Below are 14307 nucleotides of genomic sequence, written 5' to 3' on the forward strand. Positions count from 1 at the left end.
CGGTGAGTTTACGTGAGGATTTGGACAAATATATTTCTGACGTTTTTTCAGATTTTGAAGAGGATTCGGTCCTCAAGAAAACTGTTCAGGAAAACACCCCAGTCCCAGATAATGCTACCCGCAAAACTCCTCAAATAGATGGGTATATCACTGATGTCTTCGGACACAATGGTAAATCCTTGGAAAAGTTTGTAGATAAGGAAATGTCTAAGGTCCAGTTTAGACTTGCTGTGGTCATGTTTGACAACAGCTTGATGCAATTAGAACTGGTAATATGGAGAACGAAGTCAATTTGATGGACATGCTAGACAAACTTGAAAAAACAGTCGTCTTGATGGGTCAGGTTAATGTGTAAGACAAAGACATTGATCAAAAAACATACTTCGGTACTCAATCATGCCGTCTTTGATCAATCCGGTCTATATCTCCTTGGAGAAAAGTTCTTTAAAGTCCGGTAGGCCCCTACATAATATATAACATGTTAGCAAACCAAGTCCTCAAAGAGGGTCCAACAACTAGCTGGGGATTTTAACCCACCAAAACGAAATCAAGGTCTAATCCATTCAATAATCAGCCCTTTTCAGGGAGATCTGCGTTTCTTTACCAGGGCCAGAGCAGACGGGTAGGAGGCCAGACCGTCCGTTTTACCAGAGGTGGGAGAGGCAAAGGTCGTGGTATTGGATGAGCAAGGTACGTTCAAAAGTCAGACTCACCAGGCCACAGATCCCAGATGATACGCAACCCTAATTCCTGCACCCACAAGAAACGATTACTGAAACAGGAAAACTCTGTACAAGTAAACTAGTCAGAGGCAAAATCCAAAAACTGTACTGTAGCTCACACCAAGGGAGACAACTCCAACATAATTCTAGAAATTCTAAAACTGGAGTTTCAGTGTCCCGTCTCATAACTCAGAACATCTATATACAGATGTAGAAATACATTGGTAGAAGTTTTACCAGAAAAGGAGGCTATGGAAAGAACAACGTCTCAAAATGTCTTTCAAAGCGGGATTTTCTGTGTAAACCAAAACGACGGGGGCACAGTGCCCCCAGAGTCTACAATCATTTCAAAATGGAGGGGCTATACATACTAAAAGATATTCTGGTAAAAGGGGATTTTATGTGCAAACTGGACTTTAAAGATACTTATCTCTGTGTGCCAGTAGCAACCTCAGACAGAAAATTCCTTACATTTGAATGGAAAAGGAAGTTTTACCAGTTCAAAACCCTTCCATTCGGCCTTTCATCGAGGCCCTTAGTCTTTACCAAGCTCCTAAAACCTGCTGTGTCAATAATCAGGAGATTAGGAGTCCGAATGATAATATATCGGAACGACATGCTTGTTGTAGCGGAAAATCAGTACAAATTAATCCAAGCATAAGCTTTCTTCGGGAGAGGCTGGGTTTTGTGATAAATTGGAAAAAAAATCTCCTCTAAATCCAACACATCAGGTAGAATTTTTGGGTTTTCTCATAGACTCAGTGAAGATGACTGTCTATCCCTACCTCATCAAAAGTTACAGAATGTAATAGACAAATGCCAGAAACTTCTATGAGCCAAGTCTGTAAAAGTGCGACACCTAGCCAGCTTGACAGGCCTTCTACCCTCGTCAATGAGAGCAGTCATACCAGGTTAGTTATATGCCAGACATCTTCAGATGGAACAAACGCATGCCCTCTTAAAAGACAAATGATAGGCCCAGATCTGTCTCTCCCGCGAGAGCCAGTTAGAATTTATTTCGTGGAGAGAGTATTAAAAACTGGAATGCAAAACGTCCAGACATGGTAATTTGGACAGACGCATCAAATATGGGATGGGAGGGGGTGGGGGCACTTGCAACTTAACTCGAAGGGGGGGTGGGGGTGGGGTGGGGGGTGGTTGGCCACATCAAGAGGGCAAGATACACATATTCAGGAGATGATGGCCATAGATCTAACAGTTCGGGTTTTCACCAAACACCTGTCAGATATATTACTCTTGATAAAATCAGACAACATGACAGCTGTAGCCCACATCAACAGAATGGGGGTGGGGGGGGGGGGGGGGGACGAAATCTGTGACTGTTCTTCAGGCATTCAAAAATGTCATGAGGTGTTGTCTGGCCAAGAATATAACAATGGTAGCAGAACATACCGGGCAAAAACAATTAAATGGCAGGCTGGGAGTCCAGGAATGTGAGCAACTTAACCTATTGGCAATTGAATTCAGTGATGTTCCAAACTCAGAAATTTGTGAGCTGGAGACCAGACCCGGAGGCGATAGCCACCGACGCCTTTCTTCAGGATTGGAACTCACTTAAAGCCTATGAACTCCCTCCATTCTCGATAATAGGGAGGTGCCTGTCGAAAATTCAGAAAGAAGGGGGGACATTGGTAATTGTAGCTCCAGTGTGGCAAGGACAACCGTGGTACCCTCTCCTTTTGAGACTACTGATAGAGATCCCAGTCCTGTTACCAATATCACTCGACCTTCTACAATCACCTACGTCGAGATTAGCGCATCCACTCCTCGTGAAAACACATTGCAGCTAGTGGTGTGGAGGGTTTCAAGCGAGGTGTCCTTGAGAAATGCATTTCAGAGTAAGTTGCCTCGCTGCTCACAGCTGCTTGGAAACCAGGTACAAAATAATTCTTACAACAGCACCTGGAGTAGGTCGTCTGCTGGTGTGCTGAACGATCGCTTTGTCCATTTCAGACCAATATGGTCAATATAATTGAATTTTTATCCCAGTTATATCAGAAGGGCAAAGAGTATCGGACTGTAAATCGGTATAGTTCAGCACTGTCAGCAATTCATCCCAATGTAAATGGGTGTAAATTACGTCTGCCCCCACTGGTGGTAACATTTATGAAAAGGCTATGTAACACACGCTTCTCACAACCACGATACATACAGACATGGGATGTTGACACTGTCCTGATGTACATAAAAGGGCTAGGACCTAACGTGGCACTGTCTTGCAAAAACCTATCAGAGACGTTAACAATCCTTTTGGCTCTAACAGCTGTCGCTAGATCTTTGAGTTGAATGCAATAGACGTCAGGTATATAACTGACATGGGGGACAGAATAGTCTGCAGATCCCAAAACCAACAAAAACATCTAAACCAGGTGGGGAAGCACAAAAACTTGTCCTTGATTCCTTTGAACCGGATGAAACGCTTTGTGCAGTAAAGTGCATTAAATTTTATGTTAAATATACAAAATCTTGGAGACAGACTGGGGATAACATTCCCAATAACAAACTTTCTCTCAGTAAGGTCAAACCACACAATGAAATTGTCTCCAGCACGACATCAGATTGGCAGAAAAGCTTAATGGGTAAAGCAGGTATAGATACAAACGTCTCTGCTGCTACATGTAGCCTACTTCTAAAGCTCTAGCTCAAGGGGCCTCGGTCAGAGACATCATGCAGTTATCAAATTGGTCAAAAACATCAAACCTCCGCAGGTTTTAATAGCGTGGCACAGATGGGCACTGTTGTTCAGAGTAAAATATTACAGCAGACACAAAATTGCTCACCACACCGCTATTACATCTTAGGAGAAATTCTGATTTCATGAACAGAACCGAGCAAGATGCAATAGTCCCTCCCACCCTAAAACCCACTGATATGCAGAACACAATTTTGGGTAGGTTGCTTTATACATGTACGTGTATTAGGTTCAGAATGCCATACACTAGAGGTTATGTTTGTTTTTTCTTGCATACAGTGATCCCTTAATTATGCTCACCTGTGGGAAGGACGAACTGAAACTCATTTATGTGGAGTTAACCGTTTTATTTGACAAACAAAACCAAAAAATTATGTATTTCATTGGGTTCAATACATGGTATTTAATCGATACATCTTGTTTGTTTTATTTGGAGCATATTTCTCTTCACCAGCTGATGGCACGAAGCCATTTTGGAGAAGGAAATTATGGGAAATTTTCATTTCCGGTTTACTTGAAAATAGGCATTGATAGTATTATTTGCAGAATATCACTTTTACCTGAATGGCTTAATTCCCTAATAATAAGACAAAATCATTCTCACATATTGTGAATGAACACTTAAAACGGAGCGTGTGTGGTGTCTATTGTGGAAAATCAAGGCGCCTCACACATGCCATTCTCCACACTTCGGAGCTTGCCGTTAAATACCGAATGCGGGAGAATGCGTGACGTCATGGTGTTTTGACAAGTAAGAGAAACCGGCAAGTGTGATGCGACTTTCCTCTCCAAATATCAAATGAACAGCACTGTCCTGGTTCGTGTCGAGACCCCAGGATTACATGTGGGTTATTTGTGAATACAGCTAGCCGTTTTTTCTTATTGACAAAGACAGAGACAAAGCCAACAAACTTCTCGAAGTGTTAACCAGGAATGGCGTTCGATGGGTTGGATACAACAACAACAGCCGGGTAAAACGACGGTAACTGGAACCACATGGGTTTCTTTCTTACGCCATTTCATGTTAATATGATGGATAACGATAAGTAAATTATAAGTGTGTGACCTTTTATCTGTCTTTTGCCGCTGTCACATGTACTATACTCACTAAACTGAAGAATGTGTTTGAATGAGTCATTATAAACACCAGGTCAAGGATTCATTACCTACTGTTCTGACGTTTGATTTTCCGACTATTAAATGTCAAACAGACCAGCCAGTAATAGCAGAAAGCGAGTTGGAATTTACTATACTATAAGTAGCTTTGAGGAATCGATTGAAAAAGTATAGTTGGAACTTTAAATCATAGTACTGGCACTGTATTTCACCAAGAGTTTGGTACTAGTATGTGCATTTTAACATACTAGTACCAAACTTTTCAGAAAGGTATTAAACTGATACTTTGAATGTCGACACTGAAGTTTTTTCTGATAAGAAATTAATCAAACTTTACCATCAGACTTCACAAACAGCCCTTTTAAGTGGTCCTATGAAGTAGATGAATCAATCAGAATCTAGCCAAATGTATCACTTGGAAAGTGCACTAGAGGTGAAATACAGTATTTTGGAAGACAGTAGGTATTCTGTTCATGAAATGCTTGCATAATAAACTTTGGAGGATGGCTGTTAAATCCAAGCCTCTATCTAATTATATCTCATTATAATTTACATATTGATGTATACTTATGACTGTTTTTTCTTAAAGTGTAAAATAAACAGATAAGCAAAATGAAATGTCAGTTTTATATTTTTCGCTATTTTTTTTTAGGGTAGCAATTAATGTGGAATATGAGGAAATAGTTGACTTGTTTGAAAATCCTCATGATGTCAGTGATGGATGTCTAACTTTTAATCCAGTGAAGTGTGAATTGGAGAAATAAACTACAGAGAGGATTTAGTTGGAAGATATTTTTTCTGTGTATCGCTGAAGTTTTACAGACCTATGGAGACAACAGGAGAACACGAGAAGGAAAATCTCCATGAAGCATTACTGCCTGAGATAAGTGGAGCAGAGACTGAGCTAAGTGGAGCAGAGGCTTTACCTTCGCATGCGTTACATACAGCATCAGGGGCCAGTGCTTCCAATTCACTGTTCAGTGATGGGAAAGACACCGAAGCTCCACCAGACCAAATTGCTATCGACTCACACTCTTCTATGGAGAATAAAATGATGTGCCAACCTTTGATCAGCAGTTTTACACGTGCTTCTCAAATCAATATTGAAATGGATACAATTGTTACAGTAGAAGTAAACCAACAAAACAGACCAGAAAGAGATTCTAGAAGTCTATCCACAAGTGTACTCAGGTCAGTGGGAATCTTCTTTCCTCTTTCCTTTGTCTATAGAGATAGGGGTCACATACATATTACATGCCATGTCTCTTTAACTTGACATCATATGCCTAAATATATTATATATATAAGTATGATTTTGTATGCTTGATTTCCATGTTTTTAATCAAGCATTTAACTTTGACAGAGGAATGTGCAAATGTATATATCGGTATGTGTATCTGAAAACAACGGTCATTTTAAGGCTGATAAACAAAGGTGAAAAAAGCTGTGTAAAAATATATCAAGTGAGCTTTCAGGAGCCTCTCATCAATGTGGTCGCTTTGAGTTCAAGGCCAGCTCATGCTGGCTTCCTCTTTGTAATATGTGTGGGTGGGAAATACTCTTGAGTACAGCATGAACACTAATCAGATAAATAAATAAATCAAAGCATTTGATTAACTGCATGGCTTCATTTGAAAGATCCATGTCCTTAGATTGAACATGCAGGGTATTGGTAGTAAATTAAATACTTCTTAGTGTTCTGATTTACATTATTACATACTATCTCATCTTAATGTGACCAAAACCTATGGAATTGTACATTGATGAGAAGTTAACCAAGTCTGTTTACTGTTCCTGGTGTAGCACCACAAGTGACGGTGCAATCTGTCGTATCTGTCACGATGGGGAAGAGAATGAAGACCTGCTGTCACCATGTCATTGCACCGGCACCGTGGGGCTGCTACACCTGAGCTGCCTGGAGAAGTGGCTGGGATCCTCTAGCAGGACACGCTGTGAGCTGTGTGGCTTTGAGTACACAGTGGACACCCAGCCTAAACCGTTTATTGAAGTAAAATTGCATTTCTTATATATACCTGTATGTGTTACACATAATATATATGACTGAAAAATTGTTAAAACGTTAAAACCAAAGCATACAAAATATATTGAAAAAAATGGGCATTAGCTGCAGTTGAGCTGAATTAACTTCTTTATTTATTTGAAATTGATTCCTGTTTTTAAAGCAAACTCAACAGTACTTTTTTGCTTTCACTTTTGGTTGTAAATATGGTAAAGTTCAGATGATTCATACCAACTACAGATTGTATAAGTTAGTTCTGAAATAATAGTTCTAGTGTAACTTTCAAAAACTTGATTTCCTACTCGTATAACCATCTCTTTGTTTTTGTGTCTCCAGTGGGTACGCCATCCGTCCTCTGTTAGTGACCGTCGAAATGTGATCTGTGATATGTGTTGCTTCTTCCTGCTCACACCACTGGCTACCATCAGCTCCTGGCTCTGTCTGGTCGGGGCCAAGTATTATTCCTACTGGACAGGTCGCTGGGAAGTGCCTGGGCTGATCTCACTCACAATCTTCCTTATCTTCATCTACCTCACCTGGTGTCTGGTAAGTTATCGCAACTCTCACGGTCCTCCTCATCTGTGTCTACCTCACCTGGTGTCTGGTAAGTCATCGCAACTCTGACTGTCTTTCTCATCTGTGTCTACCTCACCTGGTGTCTGGTAAGTCATTGCAACTCTCACTGTCCTCCTCATCTGTATCTACCTCACCTGATGTCTGGTAAGTTATCGCAACTCTCACGGTCTTCCTCATCTGTGTCTACCTCATCTGTGTCTACCTCACCTGGTGTCTGGTAAGTTATCACGACTCCCACTGTCTTCCTCATCTGTATCTACCTCACCTGATGTCTGGTCAGTTATCGTAACTCTCACGGTCCTCCTCATCTGTGTCTACCTCACCTGGTGTCTGGTAAGTTATCACAGCTCTCACTGTCTTCCTCATCTGTGTCTACCACACCTGGTGTCTGGTAAGTCATTGCAACTCTCACTGTCTTCCTCATCTGTGTCTACCTCACCTTCTGTCTGGTAAGTTATCGTAACTCTCACTGTCTTCCTCATCTGTATCTACCTCACCTGGTGTCTGGTAAGTTATCACAACTCTCACGGTCCTCCTCATCTGTGTCTACCTCACCTGGTGTCTGGTAAGTCATCGCAACTCTCACTGTCTTTCTCATCTGTGTCTACCTCACCTGGTGTCTGGTAAGTCATTGCAACTCTCACGGTCTTCCTCATCTGTGTCTACCTCATTTGTGTCTACCTCACCTGGTGTCTGGTAAGTTATCACAACTCCCACTGTCTTCCTCATCTGTATCTACCTCACCTGATGTCTGGTAAGTTATCGTAACTCTCACGGTCCTCCTCATCTGTGTCTACCTCACCTGGTGTCTGGTAAGTCATTGCAACTCTCACTGTCTCCCTCATCTGTGTCTACCTCACCTTCTGTCTGGTAAGTTATCGCAACTCTCACTGTCTTCCTCATCTGTGTCTACCACACCTGGTGTCTGGTAAGTTATCACAACTCTCACTGTCTTCCTCATCTGTATCTACCTCACCTGATGTCTGGTAAGTTATCGTAACTCTCACTGTCTTCCTCATCTGTATCTACCTCACCTGATGTCTGGTAAGTTATCACAACTCCCACTGTCTTCCTCATCTGTGTCTACCTCACCTGATGTCTGGTAAGTTATCGCAACTCTCACGGTCTTCCTCATCTGTGTCTACCTCATCTGTGTCTACCTCACCTGGTGTCTGGTAAGTTATCACGACTCCCACTGTCTTCCTCATCTGTATCTACCTCACCTGATGTCTGGTCAGTTATCGTAACTCTCACGGTCCTCCTCATCTGTGTCCACCTCACCTGGTGTCTGGTAAGTCATAGCAACTCTCACTGTCTTCCTCATCTGTGTCTACCTCACCTTCTGTCTGGTAAGTTATCGTAACTCTCACTGTCTTCCTCATCTGTATCTACCTCACCTGGTGTCTGGTAAGTTATCACAACTCTCACGGTCCTCCTCATCTGTGTCTACCTCACCTGGTGTCTGGTAAGTCATCGCAACTCTCACTGTCTTCCTCATCTGTGTCTACCTCACCTGGTGTCTGGTAAGTCATTGCAACTCTCACGGTCTTCCTCATCTGTGTCTACCTCATTTGTGTCTACCTCACCTGGTGTCTGGTAAGTTATCACAACTCCCACTGTCTTCCTCATCTGTATCTACCTCACCTGATGTCTGGTAAGTTATCGTAACTCTCACGGTCCTCCTCATCTGTGTCTACCTCACCTGGTGTCTGGTAAGTCATTGCAACTCTCACTGTCTCCCTCATCTGTGTCTACCTCACCTTCTGTCTGGTAAGTTATCGCAACTCTCACTGTCTTCCTCATCTGTGTCTACCACACCTGGTGTCTGGTAAGTTATCACAACTCTCACTGTCTTCCTCATCTGTATCTACCTCACCTGATGTCTGGTAAGTTATCGTAACTCTCACTGTCTTCCTCATCTGTATCTACCTCACCTGATGTCTGGTAAGTTATCACAACTCCCACTGTCTTCCTCATCTGTGTCTACCTCACCTGATGTCTGGTAAGTTATCGTAACTCTCACTGTCTTCCTCATCTGTATCTACCTCACCTGGTGTCTGGTAAGTTATCACAACTCCCACTGTCTTCCTCATCTGTGTCTACCTCACCTGATGTCTGGTAAGTTATTGTAACTCTCACTGTCTTCCTCATCTGTATCTACTTCACCTGATGTCTGGTAAGTTATCGTAACTCTCACGGTCCTCCTCATCTGTGTCTACCTCACCTGGTGTCTGGTAAGTTATCACAGCTCTCACTGTCTTCCTCATCTGTGTCTACCTCACCTGGTGTCTGGTAAGTCATTGCAACTCTCACTGTTCTCCTCATCTGTATCTACCTCACCTGATATCTGGTAAGTTATCGTAACTCTCACTGTCTTCCTCATCTGTATCTACTTCACCTGATGTCTGGTAAGTTATCACAACTCTCACTGTCTTTCTCATCTGTGTCTACCTCACCTGGTGTCTGGTAAGTCATTGCAACTCTCACTGTTCTCCTCATCTGTATCTACCTCACCTGATGTCTGGTAAGTTATCGCAACTCTCACTGTCTTCCTCATCTGTATCTACTTCACCTGATGTCTGGTAAGTTATCGTAACTCTCACGGTCCTCCTCATCTGTGTCTACCTCACCTGGTGTCTGGTAAGTTATCACAGCTCTCACTGTCTTCCTCATCTGTGTCTACCTCACCTGGTGTCTGGTAAGTTATCGTAACTCTCACTGTCTTCGTCGTCTGTGTCTACCTCACCTGGTGTCTGGTAAGTTATCACAACTCCCACTGTCTTCCTCATCTGTATCTACCTCACCTGGTGTCTGGTAAGTTATCACAGCTCTCACTGTCTTCCTCATCTGTGTCTACCTCACCTGCTGTCTGGTAAGTTATCGTAACTCTCACTGTCTTCCTCATCTGTGTCTACCTCACCTGATGTCTGGTAAGTTATCACAACTCCCACTGTCTTCCTCATCTGTATCTACCTCACCTGATGTCTGGTAAGTTATTGTAACTCTCACTGTCTTCCTCATCTGTGTCTACCTCACCTGCTGTCTGGTAAGTCATCGCAACTCTCACTGTCTTCCTCATCTGTGTCTACCTCACCTGATGTCTGGTAAGTTATCACAACTCTCACGGTCCTCCTCATTTGTGTCTACCTCACCTGGTGTCTGGTAAGTTATCGCAATACTCACTGTCTTCCTCATCTGTATCTACCTCACCTGGTGTCTGGTAAGTAATTGCAACTCTCACTGTCTTCCTCATCTGTGTCTACCTCACCTGGTGTCTGGTAAGTTATCACAACTCTCACTGTCTTCCTCATCTGTGTCTACCTCACCTGATGTCTGGTAAGTTATCGCAACTCTCACTGTCTTCCTCATCTGTGTCTACCTCACTTGGTGTCTGGTGAGTTATCGCAACTCTCACTGTCTTTCTCATCTGTGTCTACCTCACCTGGTGTCTGGTAAGTTATCGCAACTCTCACTGTCTTCCTCATCTGTGTCCAACTCACCTGGTGTCTGGTAAGTTATCACAACTCTCACGGTCCTCCTCATCTGTGTCTACCTCACCTTCTGTCTGGTAAGTTATCGCAACTCTCACTGTCTTCCTCATCTGTGTCTACCTCACCTGGTGTCTGGTAAGTTATCACAACTCTCACTGTCTCCCTCATCTGTATCTACCTCACCTTCTGTCTGGTAAGTTATCACAACTCTCACTGTCTTCCTCATCTGTGTCTACCTCACCTGATGTCTGGTAAGTTATCACAACTCACTAACCATGTTTACAGTTCTGTCATTGTCTCCCATATCTGTGTTTACCTCATCTTTTATCTGGTATAAAGTGATCAATTTTTAACAGACTCACTGTCTCTTCATCTGTATACAACTCACCTGTTGTCTCACATTAAGTTGATTTGTCAAGGCATGCAGTTTCACCTCTTATTGTCAATCCATCATACCAAATTGGCATCTTGACATTTTTATTTTATTTTCTTGCCTTTTATTAGCATATTTTAGGTATAAAGACACTTCTGTTATTCATATATTAACTCTGTTTTGATTGTCTGGGTTCATAGGTGGTGGTCAGATATCACTATCGTATCTGGCTGGAGTGGAAGCGTCACAACCAGATTGTGCGGATCCGTGCTGTCAGACGAGGGAATGTAGTTAGGCGGAATCTGACTTCATCCACAGGGAGTCAACTCCTCAATTGTGACAGCAGCCTGAGGAGCAGGACCAGCCCTGTCAGGGAGCCTCAGGCTGAAGACAACAATAACAATGCCTCTATATTGCTGGTGGACGAGGAGGAGGAAGAAGATGTCATTGTCGAGGTTACTGGAGGTGCTGGGCAGAGAGGATCCTACCGTCTCCTGTCTGACTCCAGTAACCTTGTCTGCAGCCCGAACAAACTGCCCCGACACCGACACAGCTCCTCATCCAGTCAAAGGTCTAAGTTACACTCCACCAGCTTCAGCCCAAGCCGACCCAACCCCCGGAATTCCAGTACGTCGTCAGCAGAAGGGGAGATAACTGCGCCCCTCCTGGGAGCTACCTCGGGTAGAGAGCCCTCCTGGGGCAGACAGTGTGTCAGTCGCTCTCTAATGCTTGACCCAGGGTTCTCAGAGCCACAGTCAATGTCTGTTCACTCCACCGTTGTCACCTACCAGCACATTACCGATGATGTTTTCACAACTCTGACAGACCCAGACAGGTTCACAAGAAAGACAGGCAGAGTCAAAGAGAGTTTTGTGTAACTTTCTCATGAGCATGTTTTAAAACCATGCATAAAATTGCAGTTAAAAAATTCATACATGCCCATCCAGACTTGTCCCTGATATGTATATACAAGTGGTTGGATTTTGAAACTGCACCAGGTCACATGGCTTGCTTATTGTAACCAAGTTTTTAAACATGACAGCATGTCCTGAACAACAGTGATATTTCTTGTTCTAATTTGCACACTTTCTTATTTGCATTTCTATCTTTTCTTTTTTTTTCTGTTTTATTTTTCTTTAGTTTTGGTTGAGTTTGTTGAATGTACATGTATATATATATATGTGTTGGTTTGAAACTAAGAGATTGAGTTGCATGGTGAAAAAAAAAATCAACAATATTGCCATACATATTTTGATTTCAATAATTTTGTGTACAGAATAGAGGATGATTTGTTTTTTTTTTCTTCTTTCTATTGCATTTGTTAAAAACAGAAAATTTATCAAAAAATAAGAAAAACTTGTGATGCAAATTTGTGAATTTCATGTTTAGGTTTTCGTCTGCTAATTTTAATACAAAATGAAACAAAGTTTAAGACTTTAAGCTGAAAGAGGAATGCCAAATATACCATTCAAAATCATATACACCTCTAACACAGGTAATGAATACTAGTCAACTTGTTTTTATATATTTATATGTCCTTAGTCCGTTATTTACTAAATTTCTTCTATTTTTTAAATCTTGGAGCTCATATTAAACAAAGTTTACATTAAATATGCTTTAAAGAGCTTTACCTGTGCCTTATGCTTTTGGTGCATGGTTGGGAAGTTGTATTTATAATAATTATCATATAATTTTCGTCTGTGATGCAAAATATTTTGAATCTGTGATAAAAAATTTCTGAATTTCAAAGTAAAGCTTGTTTTATCCTAAAAACGTGATGCCATTGTCCTGTGATTTTGTTGGTTTTAAAGTTAAAAAGATAAGGCTACAACTGCATTTGCTTTGCATTCAAGGGAGAATACTCTTGCGGTCAAATTTACCTCTTCTGACAACCGCTGCTGTTGAACACGCCCGAAGAATTGTTTTAAAACTGGGGCGTTTGAGAAATACGTACGAAGTATATGACGCACGTCGCTGTCGCTACTGATACTAATTGCTTGTTTGGATCCGACTCTTCCAGTTTTGGATACAGGAATATTTTATTATTGCAAAAATGCATAGTTGCGGTTTTTGAAGTCTGTGGACATACATGTAAAGCTAGATGTACTGGTACATAGCATAGCGAGCTGAAAGAAAGAATTTTTCTTTTTTCTTGCTGCAGTAGTATAAAAATAAATCTCCGAACGTTAGGTGTATGATTTTTACTAGTGTCTTGTCTTAATTGATCATAGTTGGACAATTAACACTTCAAGAAGCAGATAGTACCAAGCCGTGTACTTAGGAGTTGATAAAATTGTTTTCAGGCTGTTCTCTCTCTTTCAACACAGTATGTTGTCCGAAGTGTTCCAGAATATTCTAGATGATAATTAAACGCTAATGAAATACATCAAACGGCAGCGGAAATTATTACAAGGGTGAAAGAACTCTATTAAGGCGGAGGGATGAAACAGAGGGTAGTGATCCGTCCACGTACAAAACGCCATTCTTCCAGTCCCGAGTTTTGTGACTTGCTCAGTTGGCCGTTCGATCGAACCTCGCGTAATCTTGCCACCACGTGCGCAGCGGATTTCCATAAAAATTATCGGAGATATTCTTTCTCAAAAGCTGCTGCAAATGTAGCCCATTCAAGGCAGGCGATTATAATCGTCGATGGGATACTTGAGTCGCATTATCAGGCCGGTTTTCCCTGAAAAGTGGGTCCAGAAATTTATAGCTTCACAATAAAGTTCATTTCATAAGGCTTTTGAATACTCCTTCTATTCAAGAGGAGCAAGCTGGGCACCTTTTTTTGTAGCTGTTCACCGTTTCACTGGGGCACACGTGATTTGGTTAAAGGGATGCATTGTAGTCTGTTATATCTCTTCGTACATGGCCCTTTGAAGGCATTTACAACACACTCGCATATAAAGCACACATGATTAATGTTTGAAAAATCAATTATTACTTATACAAATGTTACACAAGAGCCCATTGGTGGTGTCGAATTGTTATATGAATGGAATCAAGGCTCTTTGACACTCAGGGTTATTGCACATAGGCCTATATACAAATTTGGTTTAATATTGTCTGTATCTCTAGATTGCACGTGTTTGGCGCTTGGACAAGAGGGCCTTAAGTCATGAGACAAAATAACTAACAGCATAAAACGTACGAGTTTCAGCTAATGATTAATGCAAACAGCGTATTGCCAGGCGACTGTGTCATCATCTGGAGTCTGTCTACATTTTTGTCTAGTGAATTAAAAGAGATCCCATATATATTATAGGTTATTTTGGTGTATTGAATAGGGTATTTTT

The 14307-nt window shown here is 41.7% G+C and overlaps 1 protein-coding gene across 3 annotated transcripts; it reads left to right on the forward strand.

Annotated features, from left to right (window-relative positions):
- Positions 1-287: 287 nt before the first annotated feature.
- Positions 288-12789, forward strand: LOC135473114 (uncharacterized). Of its 3 annotated transcripts, XM_064752939.1 has the most exons (6): positions 288-690; positions 4331-4417; positions 5204-5742; positions 6355-6559; positions 6908-7117; positions 11212-12789. In XM_064752939.1, exons 3-6 carry the CDS (start codon positions 5378-5380, stop codon positions 11887-11889), a joined length of 1458 nt encoding a protein of 485 aa, XP_064609009.1. In that variant the 5' UTR covers positions 288-690; positions 4331-4417; positions 5204-5377; the 3' UTR covers positions 11890-12789. The 3 variants fall into 3 exon arrangements, with proteins under 3 accessions (XP_064609009.1, XP_064609008.1, XP_064609010.1); XM_064752938.1 differs by lacking the exon at positions 288-690 and having other exon boundaries at positions 2041-4417; XM_064752940.1 differs by lacking the exon at positions 288-690 and having other exon boundaries at positions 2041-4406.
- Positions 12790-14307: the final 1518 nt, after the last annotated feature.

The sequence above is a fragment of the Liolophura sinensis genome, chromosome 8 (genome assembly GCF_032854445.1).
Source record: "Liolophura sinensis isolate JHLJ2023 chromosome 8, CUHK_Ljap_v2, whole genome shotgun sequence".
Lineage (NCBI taxonomy): Eukaryota > Metazoa > Mollusca > Polyplacophora > Chitonida > Chitonidae > Liolophura > Liolophura sinensis.